The sequence below is a fragment of the Solanum dulcamara genome, chromosome 3 (genome assembly GCF_947179165.1).
Source record: "Solanum dulcamara chromosome 3, daSolDulc1.2, whole genome shotgun sequence".
In the NCBI taxonomy this organism is placed as follows: Eukaryota; Viridiplantae; Streptophyta; class Magnoliopsida; order Solanales; family Solanaceae; genus Solanum; species Solanum dulcamara.
This window is the reverse complement of record NC_077239.1, coordinates 1,312,881-1,333,225: the sequence shown is the minus strand read 5'-3', so window position 1 is coordinate 1,333,225 and position 20,345 is coordinate 1,312,881. Positions and strand designations below refer to the sequence as shown.

General features: G+C 35.9%; 2 protein-coding genes and 1 pseudogene across 4 annotated transcripts; 2 read left to right on the top strand and 1 right to left on the bottom strand.

Annotated features, from left to right (window-relative positions):
* The first annotated feature begins 1,846 nt into the window (after positions 1-1,846).
* On the top strand, positions 1,847-5,398 carry LOC129882086 (protein PSK SIMULATOR 3-like). The gene is made up of 2 exons (XM_055956234.1): positions 1,847-2,068; positions 3,394-5,398. Exon 2 carries the CDS (start codon positions 3,444-3,446, stop codon positions 5,184-5,186), a length of 1,743 nt encoding a protein of 580 aa, XP_055812209.1. The 5' UTR covers positions 1,847-2,068; positions 3,394-3,443; the 3' UTR covers positions 5,187-5,398.
* A 2,551-nt stretch (positions 5,399-7,949) lies between these two features.
* Positions 7,950-11,317, top strand: LOC129882085 (heterodimeric geranylgeranyl pyrophosphate synthase small subunit, chloroplastic-like). Of its 3 annotated transcripts, none has more exons than XM_055956233.1 (3): positions 7,950-8,106; positions 9,615-9,841; positions 10,567-11,317. In XM_055956233.1, the coding sequence occupies exons 2-3, from the start codon at positions 9,653-9,655 to the stop codon at positions 11,227-11,229; spliced, it is 852 nt and encodes a 283-aa protein (XP_055812208.1). In that variant the 5' UTR covers positions 7,950-8,106; positions 9,615-9,652; the 3' UTR covers positions 11,230-11,317. The 3 variants fall into 3 exon arrangements, with proteins under 3 accessions (XP_055812208.1, XP_055812206.1, XP_055812207.1); XM_055956231.1 differs by having other exon boundaries at positions 9,615-9,994; XM_055956232.1 differs by having other exon boundaries at positions 7,951-8,106; positions 9,612-9,994.
* A 1,132-nt stretch (positions 11,318-12,449) lies between these two features.
* Positions 12,450-16,290, bottom strand: LOC129881963 (cytochrome P450 76A2-like; annotated as a pseudogene).
* Between the last annotated feature and the right edge of the window lie 4,055 nt (positions 16,291-20,345).

The window sequence follows — 20,345 nt, the reverse complement described above, 5'->3', positions numbered from 1 at the left end:
TTATAATTTTTTTTTTTTGGAAAAAGTTAAACCACATTCTCTTCCTCTTTCTCTGTTTCTTTGAACATATTTTCCTTTAAAGGACAGTATTTCATGGATCATTATAGAAGAATCACACTACAAAACATGTTTATAATCCTAGTAATTTTCAGAATATTTCCACTTCATGACCAATTTTAAGGTTCATTATTCCAGTGGACAAAACTATTTCTTTGAAAATAGTTGGATGTATGTTTTTTCCATTCGAAGACATATTTAACCATTGGACATAATTTAAATAGTAACATAAAAAAGACCATTTCTTAAATGCCCCCAAATATCCTCCCTTCATTGTAGAAACTACATATTAATTTAGATATACAACAATGCAATTTTTTAAGTGTTCAAACTATTATAACACCAGCAACTAACATATTCACTGAAGTTCCACGAGTGAAATTTAAGGAGAATAGAGTGTACGTAATCTTATCCCTATCGTATAAGGGTAGAAAGAAAATTTCTGATGTAGACCCTTGGCTTAAGTAAAACATATAAAAATATAAAATAAACAACAATCAATATGGAAACCAAAAAAAGAAAACATGTAATAACAAAAATCAAAGTCTAAAAAATGTAATATGAGAACAAGGAAATAATAATACCAATGACAAGGGAAATTAGATAGCGCACTACTACCTACTAACCTTCTATCATAATCTTCGACCTCTATATTCTCTTATCTATAATCATATCCTCGATAAGCTATAAATATATCATATCCCGTCTAACCATTTCTTCTAAATAAAGTGATCAAACTATTCTATTGATTAAATGAAAGTGGGCTAGCTAGGCATGTCTAATTAGAACAAATTAGCAAGAGTTAGTGTTGGACGAATCAATGATTAAGGACATGACATATCTTGATGTCTTCCTAATAGACACATAATCTCCACATGTTTAATAAAATTTAATAACAAAACTATAGTATAAAACATAACTAATCTCAATGAGCACTTGAGGAGATACATTACAAGAACATAAAACAACTAGCACATCATCATAATAAATAACAATGAATATATAAAAAAATATAATTAATTATAAAAGGAATAAACAGGAATATTATTAGACACATCATATGCCTAGTATCTCTGAAATTACAATGAAAGATTTGTGGCCAAACAGCCCACAGATTTCTACTTTCATTAACTTTTAATTCTTTTGTTTTTTTCATTTGATGTTTCGAATCAATCAATTAATTCATAAAATTCTATTCTAAGGATAAAATGTGCTACTTATAAAAATTAATTTCATTTTCAAAGTTTAAATTCAAAACCTCTGATTAAGGACATAAATGGAGAATATACTTACTACCGTACAATAACCTCTAATGAGTAGCTTTAATTATTTTATTTCTTACCTAGTGTTCAATGTTCGTTTTGAAATTCGACTAATCCAAATTTATACAGTGAAATCCCACTTTGAAGGCAAAATGATTCCTACCAAAAATGACTGCATTTTCATAGCTCAGACTCAAAATCTCTCTATTAACAATAATTTAGTATTTATCGCGACACAAAAGCTTTTTATAATTAATTTTTTTTAATTCAATGTTCGATACCTACTTTGCAATCCGATTAATATAAATTCATACTGTAAAATTTCATTTTCAAAACAACTTCATTCTCAAAACTCGAACTCGATCACATAATAGAAAAAAAAAACATTCCACAAGGATATGCTCCATCAAATTCCCCTAAGAGACCGCCAAAACAAGAAAATTACAGTGGCATTTCGTAAAAGTGAGAACTAATTAAAAATAGCAGTTAAATCCAAATTATATTACTTCGGTTCTTACGGCGCACTTTAGCATCACCTGCTTTATATTACTAGCCTTCTCATAACTCTCAAGTGTAAAGTAGCACTACTCTACGTCTCTCCCTTTTTCCGTTACGGGTCCGTCCTATTCTGCGCTGGTGGTGCGTACGTTATAAACCTTCACCTCCACAACTTAGTTCTCTCTCTCTCTCTCAAAAAATCAAATGTTTCTTCAGATTTTTCAGTTCACTTCTCATTTTCCAAACAAAGGGTGAGTTTTAATTCTCTTTTCTTGGGATTTTTTGGTGTTGTTTTAGCTGCATTTTTGTTGTAAAGAATTTTTTTTTTCCTTTTATTCATATTCATTTTGATGGTGAAGATTTTAGTGCAAAAAAAAAAACTGCTAAAAATGGGATCTTTTTTGGGGGTGGGGTGGGGGTAGAGTTAATCTTTAGCTTGTGGCAAAGAATTTATTTATTTGCTGATTTTTGTTGTAAAGATTTGTTTTTTCTTTTGTTTTTTTGTCCTTTCATATTCTGTTTGATGGTGAAGATGATTTAAGTGAAGAAAAAGGGTAAAAATGAAATCTTTATTTGTTGGGGTTACCGTTAGTCTTCAATTTGTGGCAAAGAATTTATTTATTTGCTGCATTTTGTTGTAAAGATTTTTTTTTATTTGATGGTGAAGATGATTTAAGTGCAAAAAAGGGGCTAAAAATGAAATCTTTATGTTTTTTTTTGGGGGGGCTGCAGCCTGCAGTTGATCTTCAGCTTGTAGCAAAGAATTCATGTATTTGCTTATTTATTGTTTGAAGAAGAAGGGTCAAAGTTGAATCTTGATTTTTCAAAAGCATTTTGTGATGGCTTTTAATGTTTTTTTTTCTTTATAAAGAAAATCTTTTTGTTAAAAAATTTCAGCTGATAATCAGTTTCCTAAGAACCCCTTTTTTTCAATTTAAAGATACCCTTGATGATAGCTTTTGGAATTTCATGGGTTTGTGTTGTCAATTTTGGAAATAGGGTTCTGTATTTTCTTTGTTTCTTGGGGTTGTTTTTCTTAATTGGCAAAAGACATGGAAAAACTAGATTGTGGGGTTTGTTTTGTTCTTACATTTCTGACTTTTATTCTCTGTTTGAGTTTTGTTTTCTTGTTCTTTCAGTTATTCTGAAACCTGAATGGAAGTAAATAGCCAGAATTAGGGAAAGCATTGTGTCTTTTTCGAGTTTTTTCTGTTGATAACTGGTGGAAAATGTGTTGGTGAAAGTAGTTTTTTTTGGACTTTAGATATTTTCTTTGATAAAAATTGCAACTTTAAGGATTTCGAACAATTAGATTGAAAAGAGGAAAAAGAAAAAAAGGGATTTCAACTATTAGTTGGAGTCATAGAAAGAATATTTGCTATTCTTCTGATTATAAATTGCTAAGTGCGAGATTTAGAATTTGGAATGCATATTTTGCTTTTAGAGTAATAAGATGAGCTTTATTAGACGGATCATCTTAACGAATACACACTGTGGTGGTTTAAGCAATGTTTTTCCAAAGTTGTTGTCTGGTCATTGTCATGGTGGTTAATGTTCTCTTTTCTTTTTCCAACAGGTAGGTGGAGTTCCTGAGATTGTAATCTAGTTCTGTTTTTGTACTGGGGCATGATGGGAGTTGAAACTGTGACGGAATCATTTTTTAATTTGTGGAAAACTTCACGGAAGAGCTCTGCTTCAGAGCCTGAGCGGAAGAATGTGATTGGAATTCTTGCATTTGAAATTGCAACTTTGATGTCTAAGGTAGTTAACTTGTGGCAGTGTCTAAGTGAAAGGCGAATTGACAAGTTAAGAGAAGAAATCTCGAATTCACTTGGCATTCAGAAGCTTGTTGCTGAAGATGACAAATATCTTATGGATCTTGCTATTGCAGAGATAATTGACAATTTGGGATGTTTGACGAAATCATTGGCTACACTAGGTAAGAGGTGTGCTGATCCAGTTTATCATAATCTTGAACGAATTTTTGAAGATCCAGTCGAAATTGAACTCAATGGGTGTGCATGGAGATATAAGCTTAAGAAAATGGAGCGAAAGGTTAAGAAAATGGAGAGATTTGTTGCAGCCACGACTCAATTGTATCAGGAGCTTGAAGTGCTTGCGGAGCTTGAGCAAACGTTGAGGCGGATGCAGGCTGGTGCTAGTTCAGGTCAGATGAAATTGCTTGAGTTTAGGCAAAAGGTTATATGGCAACGAGAGGAAGTGAAGAATCTGAGAGAAATGTCTCCTTGGGTTAGAACATATGACTATACTGTTCGTCTTTTGCTTCGATCTATTTTCACAATAATCATGAGGATTAAGTACCTATTCGGGACAAATCAGACCGGAGTTTCCGGAGGAAGCAGCCATTTTGAGGGCATCGATAATGGTTATCTTGATCGTAGCCGGTCTATCTCTGCTCTTACTCTTTCCTCTGTTTATCCATCTGAAAATAACACGTCGGAATCTTATTTAGGTTCTCTAGGCAGGTCATTTTCAAGCCTTGGTCTAAGTGGAAATAAAGATAGACCAACTAATAGAAAATCTCTTGCTAGACAGTCATCTGTCTTTTGCGGAAAGCCACCACAGCCGAGATCCAGGCGATTTGCGAACGTTGGATCTTTTAGAGGATGCATAAATAGTGGCACTGATTCACCTGTTCTTGACAGTTGCATGCCTTCCAACAGCGACGTCTCAAAATCAGATGACAGTTTCCAAAAAGATACCGATAAGTTTGAAGACATGAATCCTGTTCCTGCCTCCTCCAATGATGTAATTTTGACTAAAGCTTCTCTTTTCAATTTCAAGCGTAAGCTGTTAATCGCTCCTCAAGATACTCTTGGTTTTGCTGCTTTGACACTCAAGTACGCGAATATCATCATACTTATAGAGAAACTGGCGTCGGCTCCACACTTAATCAGTCTTGATGCAAGAGATGATCTATACAATATGTTGCCTGCTAGCATTAGAAACTCTCTGAGGTTGAGATTAAACGTATTCACCAAATCATTGACTTCATCTGTTTACGATGCTGGTCTTGCATCAGAGTGGAGCTTGGCACTCGGAAGGATATTAGAATGGTTGTCTCCACTCGCTCATAACACGATAAGGTGGCATTCTGAACGGAACTTTGAGAAACAACGACTGGTTTATGGGGCTAACATCCTTCTTGTGCAGACTCTCTACTTTGCAAACCAAAACAGAACTGAAGCAGCAGTCATAGAACTTCTCATGGGTCTGAATTACCTTTCAAGATTCGGTAGAGAGGTCAGTGCAAAACCATTGATGGAGGCATCTTGTGGTAGAGCTAGTGGTGAGTATTTTCTCCACAGGGATAGTAACCCGAACGCGTACCACTTGTATCATGATTAATACACCTAAATGACTAATCAGAATCACTTAAAATGAGTTTGTTGTTTGCTTGATTGAGTTTGTAGTGACGTTTTGTATATTCTTTGTTTCTTCCTGTTGCTGCTTAAGGTTCCATCTGATAATCCAAACTGTTCATTCCTCATGTTGACATAATACTTGTGCTCTTCTATTGATTTATATATACTCAAGAACTTTGTTATTTGAAACATTAATATATGTTGTCTGCTGCTCTCCATTTCACATTATTTCGTTATTGTTACTGTTCTCATTGGAGCCGAGGGTTCTTCAGGAATAGCTTTCTAACTTCACGAGGTAGAGGTAAGGTTTGCATATCCTAGACCACGCTTGTGAGATTTCAGTAGGTTTGTTGTTACTATTCTCATTTTTGTATCCTTTTTTTTGTTCCGAAATGCTTGGAAATGCTTTATTTTAAGTTGAGGGTGTATCAGGAACAACTTTTTTATCTCTACGAGATAGGGGTAAAGTTTATGTACATTCTACACTCTCGAAACCCCACTTATAGAATTATACTGGGTATGTTAATATTGTTGTAATGAATGTTTTTAGCCACTATGTGCAAGTGAACATGTACCATTTAGATATTATGCACAAAGGTAATCTCCTATTAATGCTTTGAATTATATTGTTTATGTTATTGCTTTCTCAAGGAGAATTGGAGTACTAATACTACTGGTGTTAACTTCCTTTAGTGAAAGGAAAACAACAAAAATCAAGAACACAATTCCCAAGATTTACCTTATTTGTTTCACTTGTCAAAATCCAATTTTTTTTTAGCCGAGGACCTATCGGAAATAACCTCTCTATCCTACAAAGGTAGAAATAAGGTCTGCATATATTTTATCTTCTTCAGACCCAATTATTATTTTTGTTTCATTAGTCAAATAGTGCAATGTGTTTGAAAACATGAATATATAAATTCACGATCATGCTTGAGTTATAGAAATTATTCCGTCCAACCAAGAGTTGAATTTTGCTTTTGACTCGATATATATATAATAATATCACACTCATTCTGAACTTGTCGACTCTAGATTTGCCTCTAAGGCTCATGGATCAAATTTCATAATCAAACCCTAATTTGCAAATATTATTTGAAATCATATAACTATGGACAAACAAGAATTAATCATTCAAAGGAAATATAAAGAGCATTTTAAGGGCAAAAAGGAAGAAAAAGTTGGACAACAAAACATTTTCCAGGCTGTTGGAGCATTATTTCTTAGTACAGATTAGTATTACATTATTTTCTTTAAAAATTCTTGGTCAACAATGGGTCAGTGATGTGTAATACATTTTTAGTGGAAAATGTTACTTTATCAAAAAATTAATATAATACATTTTTAGTGGAAGAAAATTTTAGTTTATTGGGAAATGATTAAAATTGTTTTCTTGGTGAGTTTTGGACTTAATTAAAAGATATGATGAGGTGTGTTGTTTAATGCCAAAAAGTATTACTCATCTGTGTTAAAATATTTGTCATATTTTTTATTTATACACATCTTAAAAAGAACTTATTAAAAAGGTGAATGCATAACTTTTTTTAATTCTTATTTAAAATCTTTTTTCATTGAATGTTTACTCTATTCATGTTCATTAAATATACAAAGTCAAATAATTTGATGAGTTCAAATGTTTTCTTCTATGTAAAAAGATAAAGGGACTTTAACATTTTTAGCTAGACGATAAAAAAATTTCACTCGCTTAACCGTACGTGATTGTTTATAGTAGTTGTTGTGTAATAAGTGTAAATCAGTATATAATGTATAAACATTAGGAAAAAAATGTAGCTCTGTGCATTAGGCTTTCGTTATGCACAAAATTTAAGCAAGGATCAAATCACAAGGATTTATTCTATAAAATTTATCTTGCATTTCTATAAAAGACTTTTTTCAGAACTTGAATCCGTAATATATACACACTAATATACATAAAATAAACTCGATAATGTGGACAAGTTTATACCGACCTAGTTTTAAATCAAACAAAGTGTCTTAGAGGAAAAAAAGAAATTATTAACACATTAACATATATCTTGATGATTAATAGCTCATGCACAAATTACTCAATGTTTTCTTTATTGGTATTTTTTCTTTTTCATATTTGTATTGGAGTTTAATTAACTCTGAATTTGTATCTTGTAAGGCGGCAATCCCCACACATTTTTTTCCTTATTTTCAGAAGCTCAAAAATTCTAATTAAAAATGAAGAAATCTTATCACAAGTTATATTGTTGATATTTTTTTTTAAAGAATGTTGGTGCCACAACTTTTGGAGAGACATTAACAATGAGCCAAAAACAAGGTACAAAAATGTGATCACCTAAAAAGGGCAATTTCTTTACTTAATTTCACACATGGTTAATGTAGTGGTGTCTTTAACACATATAGAGAGTTTGGATGTTTGGTACCCATTGTATTGTATCGTAAGTTTAGATATATTGTTTATTTTGATTATTATCGTTGGTTGTTATGTATTGTATTGTTATAATTAATACAATATCTAGATAGATTGCATCGTTCTCCATTGTTATATAATGTCACACATTAATAATTTGAATAATAAATTTATAAAAATAAAAAATTAATTAAAATTATGAAATAATTAATAAATACAAAATAAAAGAATATATTAAGATTCATGACGCGATTACACCAAATCAGATTAAGTTTTTGATGATTACCTAAAGATTGATTTAACCAATACGATAATGCAAATAAATTTTATTATATTTTTAGTAGTGGCGCATTATTTCTAATCTGAACTAAAATCCGTTAACATACCCAATCTAAGATGCGAACCAAACAGAGAGAAATTACTGAAATCTGAAAGTAGATAAGCCGATTTCGCCGGCGCCGGAGAGAAGATTCACCGGCGAATCAAATTCCCCGTCGCTGTTAAGGTAGCACTTACGAATCTCTCCAATTTTTATTTTTATATATATATTTCTTAACTGGTGGTTAAATTTCCAACAAGTTTAATTTCATTGTTTCTAATTAACACCTTAGAACTCGGCGATGTTGAATTGGTGTAAAGTAGGAGGATTGCCATAGGTTGATGAGTAGTTTAACTAGAGGCGTATTCAAAATTTGAATTTTATGGATTCCAGGTCAGGATTCTAAATAGATTGGAAATTGTAATTATTTGTACTTGTTTAGTGAATTTTTTAACACATAGACAGAGTTTGAGCCAAAGTTATTGGGTTTATGGGTTCGGATGAGCATGTAAGTAACAACTCCATAGTCTAACTATGATGAATTCTTTGAATACATAGAGAAGAATATCTAGTGTCCGAGCCAGTCTACATGGAGGCGTATTTAGGATTTGAGCTTTATCAGTTGGAGTTCAGGATTCTAAATGGGTTGGGAATTAATCATTTGTACTTGTTTAGTGAATTTTTTAACTCATATAAAGAGTCTGAACCGAAGTTATTGGGTTTATGGGTTCGGATGAATATGTAAGTAACCACCACATAGTCTAACTATGGTGAATTCCTTGAATACATAGAGCGGAAGGAATTTGGAATACATAAGTAGTGTCTGAGCCAGTCTACAACAAAGGCGTATTCAGGATTTGAATTTAATGGATCTGAGTTCAGGATTCTAAATGGGTTGGGAATCAATGATTTGTACTTATCAGTGAAATTTTTAACACATATAGAGAGTCTGAGCCAAAGCTATTGGGTACATGGGTTCAGATGAACCCATAACTAACAAAGCCTAAGTCTAATGATAGTCTAACTATGATGAGTTCTTTGAATACATAGAGCGGAATGGATATAATGGTTGATTTGGCTTACCCCAACTAATTTGGGGTTGAGGGGTAAGTGATTTATCGATAAATATTAGCACCTTAGACTTGAAATGGTGAGCAAGAAGGATAAAATGTGATTAATTGTTTAGGTCATCGGTTGGACTCAGGGTGATATTCACTGTTCCATGTGGCCTGTGTAAGCTTGTCTGCAAGATGGGAGATATTTCATTTTCTGCTAATAATTGATTACTATGTGTTGTCTTCCGTGTTCTTTTGGGATGAAGAGTTGATAGTGTGGTGTGGTGAAATGATGGAACAATTGACAGTAATTTTGTAATTCCAGCTTGTGTATAACATGTTTATTTTTTTAGTAGCAATCCTGATATTTTTGCTTATTTTTCAAATTTCCGAAATGTGTTTTTCCTGTTTGATTAATGTTTATTATCTAAGGCTACTATGAGTGCCCTAACGATGGTCCTTGTGGGAATATGTCACTAAACTAAAAAAGTGTAATTTAGGCGGTGCTAATTTGCATGTTGGATGTATTTACTTCAATGTTGCACTCAAATGTTGATGATTGTGGGGTGAAAGTTTGTTGGGTTAGATAATATGCATACTTAACTGCAAATTATCTCAGATGGTTGTGAATATTAGCAGGAATCTATCAAGGAAAGAGAGGAAAACAGAGATCAATTATGGTTTTATCTATGGTGATGAGCTGTTCACCTAGCTTATGCCTTCCAAGGAGCCGCATGGTTATGCAGAAAACAATCCGGTGCTCTTCTTCTGTTTCGACAGCGTCTGAGTCCATCAAGTTTGATCTTAAGACTTATTGGACAACTCTAATTCATGATATCAACCAGAAACTTGATGAGGCAGTTCCAGTTAAGTACCCAAATCAGATTTATGAGGCCATGCGCTACTCTGTCCTGGCCAAGGGTGCCAAAAGGTCCCCACCCATCATGTGTGTCGCGGCTTGTGAGCTTTTCGGTGGAAATCGCCTTTCTGCCTTTCCCACTGCCTGTGCCTTAGAGATGGTTTGTTCTTCATTTGCTTTGCCTGAGAAAAACTTCTCCCATATTGCCTTGGTTACCCCATCCGCTCCCCCCCAACCCCCCCAACATTGTTAGATTAATTCAGATGTATGTCTTTTCTGTCTTTTTGGTGAAAATTGAGCAACACCGGAGATTTAAAAATTTGTAGTGAATTCATCTGCCTTGTGGAGTAGAAGGAGCTGATTTCTTGCAACTGTTGTTTCTTCACAATCTTACTGTACTCAGGTTCAATGAGTCTATTTTGACTTCTCAAAGAAAAAAAGTTGTGCTTATTCTGTTCTATTCATGATAAAACTTGACCAAATTCTCGAGGCAACTGAACATGCAGCAGTAAGTAGGTTCAGCTACTTAATACATCACATTTTTCAACATTAAGTGTTAGGTTTTGTGTAATATGGTCACTGAATGAATTTAATTATATATGATATGGCAATTTCTAATTGAATATCTTTTTGGTTGATCCTCTGATTGTGCTTGAGATTTGCTGTTCTATTGATGTTTACATTTGACACTGTATCTTAATTCCATATTTGACCTGGATCTGTTTATATTAGGTTCATGCTGCTTCATTGATTCATGATGATTTGCCCTGCATGGATGATGACACAACTCGACGAGGTCTGCCTGCAAACCACACGGTTTATGGTGTAGATATGGCAATTTTAGCTGGGGATGCCTTGTTCCCTCTTGGTTTCCAGCATATTGTGTCCCACACTCCAAGTGATCTCGTTCCCGAGGATCGAGTCCTCCGGGTCATTACAGAGATTGCTCGAGCTGTGGGGTCCACTGGCATGGCTGCTGGTCAGTTCCTTGACCTTGAGGGTGGACCAAATGCTGTTGACTTTGTTCAAGAAAAGAAATATGGTGAAATGGGTGAGTGCTCTGCCGTTTGTGGAGCTCTCTTGGCTGGTGCTTCAGATGAGGAGATCCAACACATGAGAAAATATGGTCGAGCTGTTGGTGTCTTATATCAGGTTACTGATGATATATTGGAAGCAAAGAAGACCGAGGACAAAACCGAGGGGAAGAAAAAGAAAGGTAAAAGCTATGTCAGCATTTATGGCGTTGAGAAGGCTGTGAAAGTTGCCGAGGATCTTAGAGCGCAGGCTAAGAGAGAGTTAGATGGTCTCGAGAAGTACGGCGATAAAGTCATGCCACTTTACAGCTTTGTTGATTATGCTGCAGATAGAGGTTTTAGCATTGATGGCCAAGTCTAGATCATATTTAGCATTGTTTTCTTGTGTTTCATCATGATATTTGACCTAAACTATTAACCTTGTTATATGGAGAGATGTTGTTAATGAAGCTATAATTTTTATATCCTAAAGCTAAATACAGTCAAACTTCTCTATAACATGTCGTTTGTCCAGATATTTTTTGGTCGCTATAGCGAGATGCTATTATAGAGAACATATTAATATAAACATAATATGAAAGTCGGTCCAAAGAAAATTTGGCCATTATAGTGAAATGTTGTTGTTGAGGATGATTGTTATGGAGAGATTTGACAATTTTTTTCTGCTTTGATGATCAGTAAAGTTTCACTGCCTAGAGATTGATACAAAGTTCCAATTGCCCTTGGAAGGGTCAGATCCATTTAACTCAGCTATATGTAATATTATTTCTGCAAAGCTCCAGGTGATTCAGAATTGAAAAATGTATAACCTTAACTAATGAAAATAACTGATCCAGAGTATTAAAATTTCTCTTTGAAGTTATGCTAATGCTGGAAATGGTGAAGGATCCCAGTGCAACTGTCTGAGGTTAACGACAGATCTGCTTTTCACATCCCAAAATATCGTGTTTTTGGCTTCATGAGCATGCTCCTGACGGAGGGCGTTTGATGAGGGCGGATCAAGTAGGACTCGACTAGCTTCTAAGCGGTAAGTAGTCTCTTTTTAATTATTTGTTAGTTTTTAAATACTTCATGATTGGCCATATTATTAGCTGAAAAAGAAATTATTACAAAGAAATCGATTATAAGAGAATAAGTGGAAGTCATTTACAGTTACCCCCAACTTTGGTTTAAAATTTTTTCTGAAGATGAGGTACACATGCCATCTTTTGTGAATCCCACGTCGGAATGAGAGAGGAAATTGAAGAGTTTTATAAGACACATAGTATGCACATTTTTGGACTCGACGATGGCATAGTCCAAAGGGCAAAATCGTTGGGTATGTTGGACCAAAACGGACAATACGTGCCATGTGCTTGGGTCGTGACTCGTGATAGTAGTTCTGTATGCTTTCGTGGTACCCTCTCATAGTTTGCTTAGATTCGAGTACCGGACTAATTGGTTCTAACTTATCCGTACACAAAAAGACGTATCCAGGATCTAAAGACTCTGGGTTCAGTATGAGTGTGAGTGTGCTCTTATTCTACACATACCTTTTAACTCTTGTTTTTTTTTTGCATATGTATACATAGTTTGAGCTAAGAGCAATGAGTTCAGCTGAACCCACAGAACCCGCTAAGATCCGCCTCTGCTATACAAAGAAGACAACATTGCTGTGGTTCGTTATAATTATTCCTAAAGCCTAATATCTCAGCTTTTTATTACAAGCAAACTCACAAGAAATTGAAATCTTAACCAGATGTTTTTTTTGTACTGCTGTCAAAGGATTGAATTTCCTCACTGTCATTCCCATCCTCTTCATGTCCATTGATTTAGGAGTGACATTACTAGGAAGCTCCCAATTGAATTCATGAAGCAACGAGCCCAAAACGAAGTGCAGCATTCGATTATGCCGGCACCAAACGGTAAGAACTCAAAACATTGTCCTTTGAAATCAGTCTTCGAGTTAAGGAGTCTCTTGCGCTTGAAATCCAAAGGGTTGTCCCGGTATTCAGGATCTCTTCCAATAGTCCAAACGTTAACCAACACTTGAGTGTCTTCTGGTATATCATACCCCATGAAGTTAGTGTCGTGCACGCTCTTCTTGGCACTAAGAAAGGAAGAGGAGGATGTAATCTTAGTGCTTCTTTAACCACAGCTTGCATGTATGACAGATTGTCAATGTCACTTTCTTCAAACTTCTTCTTTTGTCCGACAATTTCAATGATCTCTGCTATTACTCTTGCCATTGCTTCAGAGTGGCGTGTGAGCTCTGTAAGCGTCCATTCCACGCTGCTGCTAGTAGTCTCTGATCCGGTTGAAAACATCTCCTGCATTTCATTTCTAATCAAGATTTATCTCAAGTAACAAAGAAGTACTACGTACATTTAGCATTAGTTCTTGATTTCAATATGAACAATAGGTGATATCAATGCAGACTTACCTTGTTTGGGACTGAGTCGTAGTTGTTAATTATTGTTTACATTAGCATTCTTGATTTCAATATGAACAATATGAAGAGTTTAACAAGTTTTCTGAGACTTACCAATATGAATATGTTGATCTGATGTTCTGATAACTTAGCTGGTTCATCTTTCCCACTGCCCTCAAATTCAAGCAACACATCTAAAAAATCATTCTTTTTTCCTCCACCATCCTCGCGTTCCTTCATCCGTTCCTTGACAAACGTAGAGGCGATGTGCAGAGCTATTCCCATTTCGTGATGCATCTTCTTCTTCAAGCCTTGTAAATCGAACCTCCTAAGACGTGGAAAAATGTCTGAGATATTTGGAGTGCCTGACATCTCCATGATCTTCATCATGGCGTTGAAGAACTCTGAAGCCTTTTTCGATCCTGGATAGACTAAATCGCGCGAAAACATTAAATTCCCTAGCATATTAAACATTGAAAGGAACACGAAACGTGTTACCTCAATCCCACTTCCCTTGATTTCCACTGAATTCACTTCTTTCTCAATCCAATGAAGCATGTCATCAACATTTTCGCCTAACTTGCGCCGTTTCATTGATCCGTTTGTGCATGAACATTTCAACGGTGCATATCCGCCTTAGCACACGCCAATACGTGCCATACGGGGCTATAGCTAACGAACCTAGTTTGTAGTCATGAACCAACATAACGTCCACCAATTTGCGATCCGCGAAGGCAAAGTCATGGTTCTTGAAAAACTCGGCAGCTGTGTTGGCTGATAAAATTGACATGGTCTTGACAGAGCCAATTTTGAACCATACAACAGGGCCATATTTTTGTTTAAATCCTGCAATTGTTTGATATGGCAATGCTCCAAGATCAAACATGTTGCCAAAAATTGGCAAATCAGGTGGCCCTGGCGGTAACTTGTTAGAAGAAGCATTTCTTTTGGAAAATACCATGATTAGTGTTGGTACTATGATGATTATAGATCCAACAACATAGTTCCACTCCCACTCCAGTTTTTCGTCAAATTTTCAAGTTTTTTTTTTGGTCTGTTGCTTCTCTGTTTCTGTTATTAGAGACTATCACTACAAGTTACCATTATTTATAGATGTTGGAAATCGAGTCCGTCCATCCATAAAGGGTGCTCTAAACACGTACGAGGGTAAAATAATAGTTTATTAATTATCGTCTATGTTGTTTGGATTCTCCAAAATTGTTGTTGTACCCGTATTGTATAGTGCAAAAAATAAATAACTTTTGAAGAATCTGATATGCATCTGAGCAACATAAATTACTGGTGACCCAATGTATGTGATTAGGATATACGAGACACAAAACTCTCATTCCATGTTCTCTCTCTATTGTGGTGGAGTTAGAAATTTTTATTAATAGGTGTCAAAATATAAAAAAGTAGATAGTAGACACATGTAAAAAATAAGGGGAATCCGCTTTGTCTACGAACAAGGAAGCTATAAGTAATGCAATTATGAATCTCATGGAGAGTTCGATCCTGGCTCAGGATGAACGTTGGCGGCATGCTTAACACATGCAAGTAGGACGGGAAACACCGAAAATGCTGTTTTCAGTGGAGGACGGGTGAGTAACGCATAAGAACCTGCCCTTGGGAGGGGAACAACAGTTGGAAACGGTTGCTAATATCCCGTAGGCTGAGGAGAAAAAGGAGGAATCCGCCCAAAGAGGGGCTCACATCTAATTAGCTAGTTAGTGAGGCAATAGCTTACCAAGGCGATGATGAGTAGCTGGTCCGAGAGTATGATTAGCCACACTGGGACTGAGACACGGCCAGACTCCTACATGAGGCAGCAGTGGAGAATTTTTCGCAATGGGCGAAAGCCTGACAGAGCAATGCCGCATGGAGGTAGAAGGCCCATGGGTTGTGAATTTCTTTTCCCGGAGAAGAAGCAATGACGATATCTGGGGAATAAGCATCAGCTAACTCTGTGCCTGCAGCCGCGGTAATACAGAGGATGCAAGCGTTATCCGAAATGATTGGGCATAAAGCGTCTGTAGGTGGCTTTTTAAGTTCGCCGTCATATACATAAAATTAAAATTTTAATCTAACTAAACTTTTAAATTTTCCTATGAAGGGGACAATGTCATTTGATACCCCTTAGCATAACATTTTTTAATTTGAATTTTTGCATCAAAATTTGATTTTGTTTTATTGTAAGTTCTTTTCTTTCTAAGAGGTGGAATTGAATAACCCAGATTCCTCCACTGTCACTTTATCATAAAACACTAAGGTCTAGGCTTTAATATAAGGTAGTTGCTCCGACATAACATGGTAATTGCCACCTATCAATCATCAATGGCGAAGCTAGAATTTTCATTAAGGAGGTTCATTATATGAAAAATAAACATAGGTGAAGGGGACAGTGTCATTTGATACCCCTTCGCATAAATTTTTTAATTTGAATTTTTACATCAAAATTGAATTTTGTTTGATTGTAAGTTCTTTTCTTTCTAAGAGGTGGAATTGAATAACTCAGACTCCGCCACTATCACTCTACCATAAAACACTAAGGTCTAGGCTTTAATATAAGGTAGTTGCTTCGACATAACATGATAACTGCCACCTATCAGTCATTAGTGGCAGATCTAGAATTTTCATTAAGAAGGTTTATTATATGAAAAATAAACATATAAAAAAGTCTACGAAGATTTATCATCTATTATATATACATAAAAAATAATTTTAACCATATAAACAATATAATTTTCCTTCGAAAAATCCCCTTGGACTTATATATGGCTCCGCTGGTGCCAAGCGCCAACCACTCTACAGTCGCAGTGTGTTCTAGTCTTCCGCTACAAGAGGCTTTTAGTGAGAAACTTTTATAAACACAGTCCACATAAATAATATAACATGTTTAATACGATAAATTTCAAAAGTTTTTCTATTTTTTTCTTTTAACTTTGGTGTTAAATGAAAATATGGCACTTAAATTAAAACGTAAAAAGTACCATGTATTGAACTTGCTGCCATTTACCAACTTCGAGATATCCGTCGACCATAATAACATGTACAATATGCAGCCTTGATTTTTTAAAATAGTTTTTTTAAACTGAATTAGCTGCAATTTTAAGGTATCAAAATATATAATCTGATCTGGCCATGTTAGTCTTTAGATTGGCTCAGTTAATTTTAATGGCTTATGTTTTATCTAACATTTCTTCCGTTCCAAAATAAGTGCCATTTAATTTTTCGTATACTCTTTAAGAAAAATAATAAATATAAGATATCATTTATTATGTTGTGCAGTGCACACGTATTGAAAAGAAATAGTTCTTTATTTTCTTCATTTCAAAATAAGTAAATTATGGAGGCAATGCATATCCATTAAGAGAAAAAATTTAGAACATAAATTGAACACTAATTTTCACTTTTGCTCTTTTAGTTATTCTCAAACTCTTGAAAATATAAATAATTCAAAGTAAAAACATAAATATGAACGATTAACTCTTTTAAAATTATCACGTAGAAAATATAAATAAGGGACAAAAATGGAGGAAATTTTCAACAACTATCTTGAGCTTTAGACAATTCACTTGTTTTGAACTATGAAAAAATGTCCAACAATTCATTTATTTTGAAATGAAGGGCATAATACATAGCGTATTAAGTGTTTTGTGTTCACACATTATCCAAACAAAAAGTTATATCCCAAGGTAGTACGATATAAGCAACTTATCCTAATACAAATATCAATAGCTAATTTCACAATCAAAATACATGATTTATAAGTCACACAAATAATTTTACCATTATAAAGTCAATAATAATTTATATTTTTTTTAATTTTTTTTTACATGTTTGTTGTCACGATCCAAATTAGAAAATCGTGACCTGCACCTAGCTTGAAGGTTCACCCAATTTAAAATATATCAACACGTGAAGTTTTCATTTTTTTTTTTAACTCTAGGTCTTTGGCATATTCACTCACATTAACCATGTGAAAGTATTTCTTGTAATTAGTTACAGTGTAATTCAAGTTAAGATTTGCCTGCTCTAATATTACATTGAATTGAGTGACATTTTACTAAGAAGTTCACACTTTTTTTTATAGAATTAGTTTCCGGATAAGTGCATTGCACGTATATGTAAAATTATGTAAAACACATTATTCTAAAATAATATTAATAATAGTAAAACAACAATTTGTGTAAATAATTATACATAAAAGAAAAACTTGTAAATTTGAGTGTTCAGTGTGGAACGTTGTATGCCCCCGATTAGTAAGAAAAAGAATGGTAGCATCACAGCTGTGGAATGCAACAGCTACAAAGACCATCAACAAGAGGAGTTGCAACCAGTCACAGCATCCTTGCAGCCAAGAGTGATATTTGGGACTTCCTTAGAGAATTATTCCCCATTTCACACTCTGAACTGAGGAGACAGCAGCCTGGCAGCTTAGGATTTCACCAACACACCAACACTAGCCCCAGCAGCAGTATTCAGCAACTCCAACAACTTCACCCTGCAGCTCAGATGGACCATCTACAATTCTTGTTAGCATGTTGTCTTGTTTTTGTGGACATGTGCAGGTACTTTAATGAGCTGAACACTTCAAAGGGGCTGATCAATCCCTCTTTGGAAGCAACAAGAACCTGTGTACAGGTTCACAAAGAGTCAAACAAAGGGAGACAGCAACAGCTTCCTTACAGCCAAGGCTCTTGGAACTCCTTCTTGGTTTATTTGTGGAGGTGCAGCAACTCAAGTCAGGGCTGCACCACATACAAAATGCCTTTTTCAAAAACTGGAACTCTTTGGAACAGCTATGAGGGATGCAATGTCCTGGGGCTTCTATGGAGCAGCCTTCCAACCACATTCTCTAACATCAACACACCACAGCAACAACTCAACCAACTTGCAACACACAAGGAACATGGGTGCAGCAGCCTGCAGCTCTCTTTGGTGGTAAGGACTGTTGGTTGTGTTTGTCTATGCAGGTACTCCAAGAGGTCTAACCACCTCAAAACAAAGACCAACAAGCAGCCCAGGGAACCTGCAGCCATCAGCTTCAGCAACCTGCAAATTGCCAGGTTTGTATGCTTTCCTTTTGGTTGCTTGTGCAGGTTGCAAATACAGAAATTGAGGAAGCCAGCTGCAACAGAGGAATGGCACCACAATCAGCATTTTTGGAACTGTTCTTGGAATTGTGTGTTTGTTTGGTTGTTTGCTTCTTTGTTTATGCAGGCTGTTGGAGATACAGTCCAGGTGGAACTCCAACAACCTCATAGACAACATCCAAGAACCAACAACAATATCATGAGTGGATGTAATATGTCACATCTCCATCAAATTCATATACATACTGAGGGAACACAACACCAAACAACTGCTCAACCACATACCAAACAACAATTCAACCACAGAGCTGAAGCTGAAAGTGCAGAATTGCAAGATGAAGCTCAACAGCATCAGCAACAACAGATGCCAAAACTAACACACTCCCATGTACCTCCAGAATTGGTTGCTTGTGTATGTTTCTGGTTTTGTCTGACTGTCCAGCCTCCGTAGCTGGTAATCATGATACTGATACAAAGGCATACTTCACATGGATTTACTTGGTACGACAAGACTAAGAAGAGCAAAGATGAAAAGAATTTCCCATCCCATGCGAGATAGAAGTTTCGTATACTTGTTCTTCTTCAATGTAGCTATGTCTGGTACGTAGCATAGTTGGAATAGGACTAGTGTAGGTTACTTTTCTTTTTTCTCATGGAAGGGGAGAGTCTCCCTCATTTATGCTTTCATAGTTAAATTGTACCGGGAGGAGTCCTCTCACAGGTTTACTGCTTTCTAGTTATAGTTAGTCTCTTTTTGTACCGGGGATGAGTTAGCCGACCTTAATAGGTTAGCCGACTTATGAACCACCATAGGATCGGAGGTAAGGTTTATGTCCCCCTCCTTGTATTTTTATTTTGATTATTTATGTTAAGGCTTGGGGGTGTTGCTTAACCCCTGACTGTGCACGAGAGGTGGGAGCCTCGTGTAGGGTCTGTTCCCGTAAAAAAAAAAAAAAAAAAAAAAAAAAAAAGAATGGTAGCATTAAGATATAATCTAGGATATACTGTAACCCAGACCCATATCTTGACCTGAATGCCGATTTGAGTCTCTAACGCGAGACTGAGATCAAGCGCGAGATCCAAACTTGAGACACTACCCCAACCTCGATTCAACCCTAACTCAGACCGACGTCAACCCCGACCTTGAGACTCGGCTCCAATCTTGAGACTTGTTCCCTAACCCAACCCCTCCTCGACACCAACCCTTAACTTGGCAAAGTCTAGGATTGGGATCGAGTCTCGGGTGGAGTCGGGAGTTAGAAACCTGTTTCAATTCGAGGTCAGATACTGTGTCGGTTCAGGGTCGGGTTTCAGGACGGGGTGGAGCGTCAGATCCAGAGTATCGAGTCTCGGGTGGAGTCTGGAGTTCGAAACCTGTTTCAATTCGAGGTCAGATACCGTGTCTGTTCAGGGCCGGGTTTCAGGACGGGGTAGGGTGTGAGATCTCGAGTATCGAGTCTCAGGTGGAGTCGGGAGTTCAAAACCTATTTCAATTTGGGGTCATCTTCCATGCCGGTTCATGGTCAGGTTTCAGGACAGGGTGGGGTGTGAGATCCCGAGTTAGGGTCGGGCTAGGGTCGATTCTCGGGTTGGATGCTAGGTCGGACGAGTCTCTGATCGGGCGATCCCAAGTGGAGTCCTAAGTTGGTCGGGGGCAGGGTGGGTCATATCTCAAGATGGTAGGTTGAGGGGCTAGGGTTTCGGGGGCCATTTGGGTGGATTGGGTAGTGAGGGTGGAGATGATGAGATTAAAAGAGAATTTTGAAAAATGTTTTCATTATTTTTATTAGGAAAGTCATTTTCTTTACGTGGAAGAAAAATAAGTTCATTTGAAAAATTTCTAAAATATTTAAGATTATTTAAAATTCTCTTTGAAGTTATTCAAATGTTGGAAATAGTGAAGGATCCTAACGTAGCTGTCCGAGGTTAATTAGAGATCTGCTTTTCACATCCCCAAATATCCGCTTTTTG